Here is a 13,316-nt window from a genome sequence, read left to right on the forward strand (position 1 = left end):
TCTCCCTCTGTCCCTCCTCCACTCATGCTCTCTCCCTCTCTCTCTGTAAAAATAAAAATAAAATAAAATATAAAATAATAAATAAATAAAATGCTTTGTTTCTTGAATTCTACATATGAGGGAAATTATATGGTACTTGTCTTTCTCTGACTGACTTACTTTGCTTAGCATAATAGTTTCAAGCAGTTTATATCCATTCATATATGTGCTTGTCATAAGACAATAATTAGTGAATTGAAACATCTTTGAGGGGTGCCTGGGTGGCTCAGTCGGTTAAGCGTCCGACTTCGGCTCAGGTCACGATCTCGCGGTCCGTAAGTTCGAGCCCCGCGTCAGGCTCTGGACAGATGGCTCAGAGCCTGGAGCCTGTTTCCGATTCTGTGTCTCGCTCTCTCTCTGTCCCTCCCCCGTTCATGCTCTGTCTCTCTCTGTCTCAAAAATAAATAAACGTTAAAAAAAATTAAAAAAAAAAAAAGAAACATCTTTGAAAGGTCATTAAAATATCTCTTTCCTTTGACAAAACAGGCAGGAATATGCAATAGATAAAAGACTGTCTCTTCAACAAATGGTGTTGGGAAAACTGGAGAGCTACATGCAAAAGAATGAAATGGGACCACTTTCTTACACCATACACAAAAATAAACTCAAAATAGATTAAGAACCTAAATGTGAGACCTGAAACCATAAAAATTCTAGAAAAGAGCACAGGCAGTAATTTCTATGACATTGGCCATAGCAATATTTCTCTAAATGTGTCTCCTGAGGTAAGGGAAATAAAAGCAAAAATAAACTATTGGGACTACATCAAAATAAAAAGCTTCTGCACAGTGAAGGGAACAATCAACAAAACTAACAGACAATCTATGGAACAGGAGAAGATATTTGGAAATGACATATCCAATAAAAGGTTAGTATCCAAAATATATAAAAATCTTATAAAACTTAACACCGAAAAACAAATGATCCAATTGAAAAATAGAAGACAGGAATAGATATATTTCCAAAGAAGATATACAGATGGCCAACAGACACATGAAAAGATGTTCAACATCACTCATCATCAGGGAAATACAAATCACAACTACAATGAGATATCACCTCACACCTGTCAGAATGTCTAAAATAAAACACACATACACACACACACACACACACACACACACACACACACACACAAGAAACAGCAAATGTTGACAATGATGTGGAGAAAAAGGAACCCTCCTCATGCACTGTTGGTGCAAATGCAAACTGGTGCACCCACTCTTGAAAACAGTATGGAGGTTTCTAATATAAATTAAAATAAAAATAAAACTACCCTAGATCCAGTAATTGCACTACTGAGTATTTACCAAAGAATACAAAAACACTAATTCAAAAGGATATATACACCCTTACATATATTGTGCATTATTTATAGTAGGCAAATTACGGAAGCAGCCCAAGTGTCTATCAACAGATGAAAAGATAAAGAACATGTGGTATATATACGTAAGGGAATATTATTCATTCATAAAAGAGAATGAAATCTTACCATTTGAAATAACATGGACGGAGCTAGAGAATATAATGTTAAGTGAAGTAAGCTAGTCAAAAAAACCCACAAATACCATATGATTTCACTAATATGTGGAATTTAAGAAACCAAAAAAAAGGAAAAAAAAAACAGAAAACAGACTTAATTATAGAGTTACCAGAGAGCAGGTAGGTTGGGGGGAGGGGTAAAATAGGTGAAGGGGGTTAATAGTACTCTTAGCTTGATGAGCACTGAGTAAGAATTGTTGCATATCTGAGACCAATATAACACTGTATGTTACCTATACTGGAATTAAAATTAAAAACCTAATTAAAATTTTTTAAATATCTTTTTTTCTATTTATTTGGTCATATTCATTTGCATCCATTCTTTGTAGCCACCCTGTCTCTCTTGGAATTTTGGTAGCCTTTCACATGGACATAAGTCCATGATGTCTACATTTCCCATAGATACATAGATTTCTTTTTTCTCTTTTGCACTTACCAGTAGGATTCTCAAGTAAATGAAGCTTTCATTGTTCTGACGGCAGTAGCTTTGATGGACCATTTGGCTCACATATCCCATAATTGACGCAGTAAGAAAAAAAAATGTACATTCACAGGGTGATTTTGGAGGCTAGCATGATTTCCTTTCAAGTGTACTAAGTGTAACGCCAAGCCCCAAGGAGGAACTGGCAATAGAAAGTTCGGGGTTGGCCAATTTAATCCTCAACACTTCTCAAGCACTTTGCAGATGGAACAATAACAATATAGACTCCATATTTATACACATAACATAATACATCAAATCATTTGTCAGTCATCCTCTAAGTGCCCAGGTCGTGGAAACAGCTCTCAAGTCATGGAGGACATATCAGTGAAGCATACAAATTACATAGTCAGAGATTCTGCCACTTACTAACCAGGTGACCTTAAGATGGTTACTGAACCTCTTTTAGCCTCAGATTTCTCTTCATTATAATGAGGGTAAATACAAGAAACTACCTCCATGGAGGTATTAAGAAAATTAAATAAGGGATAATTATAAAAAATGTCAAGCCTGGTATTTAGAAATCATTCAGTAAATATTAGCTACTGACATAGCTAATCAGTATACTTTAAAGCATGAAAATTCCAATAACCAGATTGCTCTACTCTCTTCCTTGTTTTCTGTTATTTTTCCAGTTCCCTCTTCCCACATCTGCCCATCCTGCCCCCATTCACTATATACCCACCTCCACTGTTCCACTCACAGCTGCTCTCAATCATATGGAAACGTGATTCACCAAGATTCCCATGGTTCAACACAACTTAAAACACAAAATTTGTGTTTCCTTCAGACACTCTTTTTAAGGACATGACACTATCTATGACACTTTGTTACAACTATTTTTATTAATATGTTAATAGTTTGCCTTTTTCCAATAAAATTTCCCAGCCCTTACTTCATGCATCTCACATCTTAAAAATCCTTACCACTATTTATTTCCCTAAACATAAATCATTTTAATCTTCTAATTCTTCCCTTGCCTTTACTTGTCCATTATGGAAATGGTCAGCAATAAAGTTACAAAATGTCTTAAGAATGTAATGATTGTCTGTGCTCCAGGGTGAGTCGGTTGGTTAAGCATCAGACTCTTGATTTTGACTCAGGTCACAATCTTATAGTTGTGAGATCGAGCCCCAAGTTAGGCTCTGCATTGGGCATGGAGACTGCTTAAGATTCTCTCTCTCCCTCTCCCTCTGCCCCTCCCCTGTTTGTGCTCTCTTTTTTAAAATAAATGAATAAATAAATAAATAAATAAATAAATAATTTATGATTGTCATTTACTTTTAATTTTTGACCTGTTCCATTCTTCCTTCTGAATATTGCACAGCATTTCACTACTTCTGTTATTACAAGGCCATTTCCACAAAATGTGATTATGATGTGAAAAAAAGAAGTCTTAGATAATTAATTTACATCTTTTACTAATTTCCAGAAAAGTCACGGAGTTTTTAAGTCAAAGGATGATTGTTCCAACTGCCTACACTGCATAGTAATCTAGCGACTATAATCTGTCTGAAATTTTTTTCCTCTTTAGATTTCTAAGAGGTTAAAAAACTATTACTGCCTCTGGCAAGAGGTTGTTTGGAAGCCATATTAATTGGCTTGTTTCCTAAACCTATTGGCTCCCATAGTGCTACAAAAACTGAAAAATGTTTTCCTTTGGTAGCTGAGCCAAGATAACTTAAAAACAAGCAGGGAAGCAGTATATTAATTTAAAAGATGGTGGTATTATAATAGCCATGACTTCAAAATACAAATCCCACACATTCATTTTGTGGGGAAATTAGTGCAGGGATATCTGATGGGTAAAAGACTGAGGAATACAGAGAGCACCATGGCTTCAATACAGGGCCTGGAGTCTGGGGGTGCCAACTCATGACAGGGAGGAGACCCAGAAGTCACCCCAGCTCTCGGCTCCATCACTGCTTACACCATTTAGTTCCAACTAGACAGGACAGAGACTGGCCAAGTTGAAATCTCTGATAGTGATTTTAAATCTCCAGAAAGAGCAGCAATTTCTCCGCTGTGGTGTCTCATACCTGGGACCCTGCATTGATAAATAACTACACAAGAGCAAAACAACTGCAGTAATAAAAGGGGCTCACTGTAACCCTGTTGGACCATCTCCACAGTCTTCTCTTAAGGTCCAGTCTAAGACAGTTATTCTAAGGTTTCCCAGAGCAGATTGCTTACAACGTGGGATTTTCCACTCCACTCTCCGATAATGCACTCCAAGCCTCTATATTTATACGAAAACATCTATCAGAATTACAGCTAGTGATTTTATATAGCAAAACCAATCAGCCCATTCAATCATTCATTCATTCATTCCACTAAAATTTACAATCTCCATTATGCCCCAGGTATTAGGTTGATAATTGAAATCCGACAGCTCCCTATCCCCCCAAATTAAACACTGTTCTTGGGGAGCTTCCCAGCTAGTGAGAGAGAGAAAGAAAGAGAGAACCTTGAATCAAATACTTAAACTGAATATAAAGTTGCAAATGAGAGGTATCTGGTGCTTAGGAGGAAGGTCCCTCTGAGAAAATTATACTCAAAGAGATCTAAGGGATTAACATAAGTGAACCAGGTAGAAGGAAACAAGCATCTCCCAGAAAAAGAGACAGTGTGTTGAAAAGCTCTAGAGAAAAAGAGTCTAGTGTTTATAAGGAGCTGAATCAAGACAAAGTGTAAAGAGTGACAGGGAACACTATGGAATTGCATGCTGGAGCTGCAGGCAGGGACCAGATCAGGAAGAGCCTCATGGGCCTTGAGGAGATAGTCTCATTCTGAAATCAATGGGAAGCTAATCAAGGGTTTTGAGCAAAGTGATGGCATTATCTGATTTGTATTTTAAAATGCAAAGGCTACAGTGTGGAAATGGACTGGAGAGGAAGCCAGATTAGATACAAGAAGGCCAATAAGAGTCTATTGCAAATTATAAGAGGTCATTGTCACCTAAAATAGGATGGTAGAGGCAATGGGGGAAAATAACAATAGATACAAGAAAGAGAAAGAAATGATCTTCACAAACTTCAAAATGTCCTTCAGCTTTATTCAATAACAATTTCTTAATAACATATGTTTTCCCGATGATCCAGCAATTACACTACTAGATATTTACCCAAAGGATACAAAAATACTAATTCGAAGGGATACATGCATCCCAGTGTTTATAGTAGCATTATCAACAGTAGCCAAATTATGGAAAAGAGCCCAAATGTCTATCAACTGATGAATGGGTAAAGAAAATGTGGTATATTTATATAATGAAATATTAGCCATAAAAAAAGAAATCTTGCCATTTGCAATGATGTGGATTGAGCTAGAGTATTATTCTAAGTGAAATAAGTCAGTCAGAGGAAGACAAGTACCAAATGATTTCACTCATATGTGGAATTTAAGAAATAAAGCAGATGAACATAAAGGGGGGAAAGCCATAAAACAGACTCTTAACTATAGAGAACAAAGTGAGGGTTGATGGAGGGGAGGTGGGTGGGGGATGGCTGAAATAGGTGATGACTATTAAGGAGGGCACTTGTGATGAGCACTAGGCATTATATAATAAGTAATGAATCAGTAAATTCTACTCCTGAAGCCAATATTACACTATATGTTAACTAACTGGAATTTAAATAAAAACTTGAAACCACCTAAATAGATAGATAGATAGATAGATAGATACATACATACATACATACATACATACATAAAATAGGGGCGCCTGGGTGGCTCAGTCAGTTAAGTGTCTCACTCTTGATCTCAATCTCAGCTCAGGTCATGATCTCACTGTTCGTGAGTTCAAGCCCTGCATCAGGCGGGCTCTGTGTTGACAGTGTGGAGCCTGTTTGGAATTCTCTCTCCCTCTCTTTCTGCCCCTACCCTGCTGGTGTTCTCTCTCTCAAAATAGATAAATAGATGATAGATAGATAGATAGATAGATAGATAGATAGAGACAAACCCTCATCATAAAAATAAATAATAAAAAATATATGTGTTTTACAGTGTATAAGAATAACAAAACAAAAACAAAGTAACTACATATCTAACACCAAAGCTGTAGCTTAACTTTAAAACTGTATGAACTTGTCGTCTCAAGATTAGGATGAAGTTCTGAGCACCAACAGAACTGTCATTTTGACACGCCATCCAACACCCTGCATTACTATTAATACCAGACCCTCCCCCACTTCTAATGCTGTTGCCTGTGAGCAACTGGTCCTGGGTCATTTTGGCCAGGAGCACCTCCCTCCCAAAGAAATAGACTGATGCGTGTGGTTGTAAAAGTTTTGAAAGATTAGCCATCCATTCTATTGTTCATTCAGCACGTTTTCGTTTACCACCTGCTATGCTATGTGCCAGGCACTGTCAAGGTTCTGTCCTCAAGGGGCTCACAGTCGGCTGAGCAGAAAGAATGTGAACAAATAATTGTTATTCGGTAGTACAGTCACAGAGATATATACAAATTATGGGGGTTAAAAAGAACAGATTTTTAATCAACATGGCAAGGCATGAGAGATTTAGGAGAGAGAACTTGGAAGGTTTTATGTACATTAAGATGCTTTAGCTGGATCTTAGAAGATAAATAAGAATTCATCAGATAGACAAGGAAAGGAGGGGCATTCTGCAAGGGGAAAACAGCACGTGCAAATGTGAAAAGGAATTGAAAAAGCACAACTTGTTCTGGGAAATGTAAGTCACTTGGTAGTTACAGAGTATAAAGTAATGAGGAGCAGGAGAAAGAAGGTGGTGGTAATTAATAAATTTAAATTATCTTACATTCTCTGAGAGTTCAGATCATGAAGGTCCTATGTGCCATCCTACAAAGTTTGAACTTCGTGCTATATGTGCTAAACAAGAAGGGTTAATTTGCCCAAGACTGACTGGCTACAGTCCAGAAAAGGAAGTGGCCTCCAGTAAAATTCTATGGAAACCAGCAGTGGCCCGGTGCTGAAGTCCCACAATCCTGGCCAACAGCAAGGCCGGGATCTCAGTATTCCTATCATGCCAGGAAAGAGGATAGATCTTATCCAACCATGAGCTGATTGATACATCCTCTTCTGGTCAAGATGCATCTGCAAGGTTTGTTCCCATACTGCCAGTCATGGCTCCAGACAGCTTTCCATTCATTACCCATGGACACTGAGCTGATAAATCAGGTGAAAGCCAAGGTTCCACCATATCTCAGTACTATTATATCACACCAGTCTTTGAATTACACCAGTGGAGGGGTTAGTGCATCCATTCCTAATTGGACAACTAAAAAGCCCAACCCTGTTTCAGGTTCCCTTTCCTGGAGTCTAGAACACCTAGAATTTCATCGTTTCTAATCATAAAAAGGCAACAGAGTATCTGCTAGTTGCTACTTCACCTTCTCCATGAGTTTTCTCCAGTAAAGACTGTTCCAGCAGGTTTGGGGAGCGTGTTGTTTGGCCACGTGCTCTTGCATCCATGGCGGACAGTGAGGAGTGACACAACAGAGGTAAACAGACTTACATTTTATAACCACAATGTTGGCAGTAGGGTGAAGGATGTTGCAGTGAGGCAAGTTCGTTAACAGTGAAACTATTAGAGAGTTCTTGAATTAGTCCATATAATGTTGATAAACCTCAAACATGGTGGTAGAGAGATAAGAAACGAAGGAGAAAATTCAAGAAATATTTATAAAATAAAACTGGATCTGAATAGTGGTTTAGTACGGAGGATAGATTCAAACTTAAGCCCCAGGTGTCCAGCTTAAGTGACTGAGTGGGTTATAGTGTCATTATCTGGGACAGACAATAGAGAAAAAAAGCAGGATGGGGAGGGCTGGAGTTGAATTCTGACCATGTGACAGGTAGGGACGCTCTAGGCCACTGAAGATAATACCCAGTGGGAGAAGGAATTGAGTCTGTTTTTACTCCATTTTACCATTATTTCCCCAGGAACTAGCACAGCCCTTAGCACCCAGCAGCAGTTGCTCAATAAATACCTGAAGGAATGGTTGAAAATTTATTTTATAGAGAATTATCAAAATTTTAGGAAAGCATAGTTTTGCTGGTCTCCATTTTCATGAAGGTGGTAAGTCCAATGTGAAAGGAAATTTCTGATGCATCAAAGCCTTATTTTACATTAAATTTCAACTCTGACTTTATTTTGTAGATTCCTGATTTGTTCTACATTTAATGGGTTATACAGAAGTACTATATTTTTTCCTGGGTCCCTTAATATCACAGGCCTTTGTATTTGAAGAAACCCTCCAACAATCCTCATTTCAGGTATCTGGAAGTACCTGACAACTGTAGTTATTTCAGTTCCTATTGACCTTGTGTGTTGCCCTCAAAGTTCAAGTCGGGCTATAACAAAAAGAAACAATTGGTAAATTTAAATTATGGTTTCAGAATTCCAATACTTTGTGAATAGGCTATCATTTGAACAGGTGATTAGATGCAAAATGTATGTAAAATTGTCTTAGACTGAACCCTAGGGAAAGAAAAATTTAAGCAAAATAATTAGATTATGCGTATTTTATAAGAAGCTGTTAGCCAGTGCTTTAGTAGTAGCAAAACACCTCAGATAAAAAGATTTTTAGGGGTGCCTGGGTGGCTCAGTGGGCTAAGTGCCCAACTCTTGGTTTCTGCTCAGGCCATGATCTCATGGTTTCATGAGTTTGAACCCCACATCAGGCTCTGCACTGACAGTGTGGCATCGGCCTAGGATTCTCTCCCTCTCTCTCTCTCTCTCTCTGCTCCACTCACACTGTCTCTGTTTCTCACAAAATAAATAAATAAAAACTTTTTAAAAAAAGGATTTTTAAATACATTTGATTTGCAATTGGCTTTTTCTCGGCACCTTTTCTTTTTTTCTTAGCAAAGAGCTAAAACTCCCAAAGCTGGGTAGATAGAAAAAAATATTTAGGGGGAAAAGTCCTAGACGTAATAGTTTTCAGATATAAAATGTTGGTTATCCCCCAAAAGCACACCGTTTCCTTTACAGAAAGCAGAAGTGAGCCACACCCCATCTCACCTACTACATGTCTCCACCACGCTTATCTGCCCACCTATTTTTCTAACAACCTGCGGACATAATGTCTTAATTGACAATCTGCCCAGATTCTCTCCTTCACTTAGCTTCTGCTGCCTCCATTCTGCAGTCTCCAAAGAGCTAAGCATGGGAGACAACTTAATGTTTCTGTCTGAAAACAGACAGAAAATCAGAAAACAGCAAATCTGTAGATTTAGCCTGAGCCCAGGGAAATGCGGGTCAATCCTGGCCATTAGGGGAATGGTTTGGCAAAGTGGTCAGACACAGCTGTGGAAATCTCCATCAAGTTATGCTTGTGGTCTTCAAACCTAGACTTTGAGGTGTGGCTCTGGGAACTTGGCTTCTGTCTTATTTTCAAAACACTGCCTCAGGTTGCCTTTCCAGATTATCAGGGCCCAGCTCATGTAGAGTCCCAGAACCATGTTTCAGCCTGTTCTCAAAAAATAGTCCCTAATTTTGACCCCAATGCTGGGGATCCCCAGCTTATTCCCTTGAGTGGCTGCCTTGACTAAGTGATCCATTCCAAAGCCTGTAGGAGGGTGGGCCCTGCCTTCTTCTGGCGATTACCTCTTAGAAGCTGCCACTTGCCAAAACCTCCAGCCTAGAAGGTGGGAACTTCAAGTCCATTGCTATCCTCACCCCCGCCTCTTCTCCCATCCTGGTTAGCAAGTCTACCCAGAAGTCCAGAACCATGCAGATCACAGAATATTATTAGTCAGGCCATGAGGGATGATGACAATATTGTGCTATCTCCCATGTGAAAATTACAGGCCAATTAGCAAAAGAGAGAGCGAATTGAACAGATACAAACATTAAGAAAATGTTCTCTGTACTCACTGGTGTCTTGTCATTCCCTGACCAAATTAATTAAGCCAGAGAAGGTCAGTGTTGATATAATACCTCTCGATAAGTTAATCAAATGTATCTTTATGCATTTAAGAGATGACTTAAATATAATTAAGAAGTACAAATAAACATATCAATAGTAGAAATGAAACAGAGGCCTACTGGTATGCAGATGCTCAGAACTAAAGCAAAATAGGATGGAAATTCCCTTCTACAGCTGGACCTTTGCCTATAAGGACCAAGATGAAGAAACCAACTGGAAAAAAAAAAAAAAGGATATACAAGCTTTTTCTGCAGGAAAACACTCTGTCACGTCACCAAACCTAAGAAGAAAATGTTATAGGGAATATTAACACCTCCTGAAAAAAGTTATCACTCCCATCAGACCTACTGAATGAGATTTGACTCAGCGGTAATTGGTGTCATGCATCCTTTTCAGTTGTTCCCAGGAAGCTAGAAGACTGAGCCATAATCAGTCACTGTGCTAAACTGTGCACACTGGCAAATATTTTAGAAAGGCCTGCACCCTGGCACAATAGACCATTCCTTACATTTAATTTTCATTTTGTTCTCAAACATAGACAGCCTGTGAATTTTCATTGAATAAAGGTCTAAATTTGTAATTATTTCTACATTTGAAAGACAAGGAAACTTAGAGTTTACCTTCAAGCTACGCTGTGGGACAACTCCATGACCTCACTTCTAATCATTTGCTTTCCTTCCCTACAAAAGTAAGAGCTACTCAGAAGTCCCGTGACTCTTCACTCTCCTTATCTCCTCAATTACAGAGCAATTGGAGGAACACTGGATATGAACCCATTGTTTAGATATCCAACCTTAACTCACTAAAAAGTAATCATTTATCTCACACTGCTTATCATAATTAGTATCCAAATATAATGATGCAGATGTACAACAGGTAGAGTCTGTAGCAATCTCCACTACTACTTTGTATATCTCTAAATCCCCAATGCAACAGATTTATCTCTTCTAACTACTCACCAGACTGGAAAATTAACTCGACTTCTTTTCTAGTTGTGTTTTTTTCCTTCCATTGGTTTCCAGTATTACCACAATGCCAAAGAAATGCTTGCATGCCATAAATGCTCTAGCAGATAGTAACAGTAACATTATCATATGTTTGTAGACAGCCCTCATTACAAAGCACTTTTAGAGCCATAATCTCATTTTAACCTTTTCGTAATAACACTGATGTATGAAGACCAGGTATTATTTATGTCTTGAACTGAATAAAATGGAGGCTGGCAACAGTTACATGACTTGTCTGGAATCATAAATATCATATAAAAACCAGGTCTAGAACCCAGATCTTTGAATTCCATTCCCTTACACAGTTCTGTAATGGTGGCACTCGGCCAGGAGCAACAGGATAAATGATCTGAACTATTTAATGGTAGTGGTATCAAGTTCTGGATTCCTGTAATAAAGCAGGATTGTTCAAGGAATAACTTGCTTCCCTTTGAGAACCTGGATTTCTCTATTACAGATGCAATATTGTGATTTATGAGAAATATATATATTTCATCATTCAGATGACCAAAAATATTTCTCATACATATTTCTTCATCTACAGGTCCTAACTCACAGTTCCCAAAAAGCTTGGAATCTCCTGAGTGGTAAGAGCATTGGCAGCACCTGTTACCCTAATATTTGGTCTCTTGCCCTCAGTTCCCGAAATCCTTTCAGAGTCATAAAGATGAATGGATTGCTTGTTATTCATAAGAAGCCCCTTTCCACCACAACTGTGTTTATGTTAATGAGGTGACTTTTAGAAAGCACCTAAGGATGAGGGATGGCTGCCAGAGAACCAACCATGAATAGAGGACTGGAACTTTCAGACCCACGCCCAGATTTCTGGGGAAGGGAGAGAGGCTAGAGGTTGGATCAGTCACCAATGGTCAATCATTTCATCAATCATGTCTATGTAATGAAGCCTCTACTAAACCCCAAAAGAATGGGGTTCAGAGAGCTTCTGGTTGATGAACTAGAACTCCTCCACCTGCCACCAGGCAGGGCCCCAAGTGTCACAAGAACAGAAGTTCCTTTGTTGGAGACATCACCCTATGTATCTCTTTATATGGCAGTTAGTTGATTCGTACCCTTTAATATCCTTTGTAGTAAACAGGTAATCTAGTGAGTAAACTGATTTTCTGAGTTCTGTGAGCTGTTCTGGCAAATTAATCAAACTCAGGGAGGGGGTTGTGGGAAAGTGTGATTTGTAGCCATTCAGTCAGAAGCACAGGTAACAATTTGGACTTGGAAATTGGGGTCTGAAGGAGAGGCTAGTCTTGTGGGACTGAGACCTTTGTCTGTGGAACGTGATGTTATGTCTGGGCAGATCATGTCAGAATTGATCCAAACTGGAAGACACCCAGCTGGTGTCTGAGAATTGCCTGGTAATGTGGGAAGCCTCCACATACACATGTTGGAGTTGAGTCCAGGAAACCACTTCATAGAAATAAAAATAATATAACTGGTCTTATTTCTCCTTTCTTTGTAGAGCACTAGGGAGCTCAAAGTCAAAAGGAAACTACAGTTCTAGAGTGGAAACTAGTTTCAGAGGGAAGCTAGAGTACCGTATAGGACCTCGCAGTCTGCATATCTACACTCTATTTTCTTCTCTCAAATACCTACAAAAGAAATTTCTCCATTTCCTCTAAGAGTGTTCATACAACAGAAGTGAAAAACCATTAAATGGTTTCAAGGTGGCTGGGTGATAAAAATGAACAACTAATTCACTAGAACCGATGTCTTTTTAAGAAAATGAAAACAAACAAGCAAGATAATAAATGATGAAAGGTTTGAGATCATATAGGCCAGGTTCCAGATCCTGGTTTTTCCACCTACCAAGTCTGGAAATTTCAGTAAGTTTATTAACCCTTTTCAGTCTGTTTCACCCATGAAATGCGGATAATAATAACATCCACACAGAGCTTCTATTAGGATAGCATGAGATAACATGAGACAGGATAGGTCAGCACATGAAGTGCATTTGCCTAGAGCTGAAATACTGAAATTCCCAGCAGCCTCTCTTGCAACTAGACATGCCCACATGATTTAATCCTGACCACTGATACATCAGCAGGGTATGTCCATATTTCCTCTTCTCTTTCCTCCTTCTTCCTACTGGGATCCTGGACCAAAACTGGAAGGTCCCTTGGCTATCAGCTAAGGATGTTCAAGCATCAAGATAGGAGCCTGGGAGCTCAATGGCATTGTACAGGCATCACTTGGCCCTCAACTACTCATCTGCTAATTCCTTATTTTTGGAGATAAATGAACACCTATTCAATTAAGCCTCTGTGTCAGGTTTCTGTTATAAAGAAGCCAAATGTAAGCCTGACAACAGGAACCCAACACAGAC

General features: G+C 38.7%; 1 protein-coding gene across 18 annotated transcripts in view; it reads right to left on the minus strand.

The window, feature by feature from the left end:
* The window catches only part of ST8SIA1 (ST8 alpha-N-acetyl-neuraminide alpha-2,8-sialyltransferase 1), a 150,316-nt gene that overhangs the window by 83,093 nt on the left and 53,907 nt on the right, over window positions 1-13,316 (minus strand). For 17 of the 18 annotated variants that reach the window (XR_006219820.1, XR_006219819.1, XM_042991916.1 and 14 more), the window contains one exon: window positions 10,934-11,039. The exons of the other annotated variant lie outside the window; for it this stretch is intronic. Coding sequence is in view for 15 of the 17 variants with exons in the window: in XM_042991916.1 (XP_042847850.1) it covers window positions 10,934-11,039 (106 nt within the window). In the remaining 2 variants the exon portion in view is untranslated. The remainder of the gene's footprint in view (window positions 1-10,933; window positions 11,040-13,316) is intronic. 18 annotated transcript variants of the gene reach the window in all.

The sequence above is a fragment of the Panthera tigris genome, chromosome B4, assembly GCF_018350195.1.
Source record: "Panthera tigris isolate Pti1 chromosome B4, P.tigris_Pti1_mat1.1, whole genome shotgun sequence".
NCBI lineage: Eukaryota > Metazoa > Chordata > Mammalia > Carnivora > Felidae > Panthera > Panthera tigris.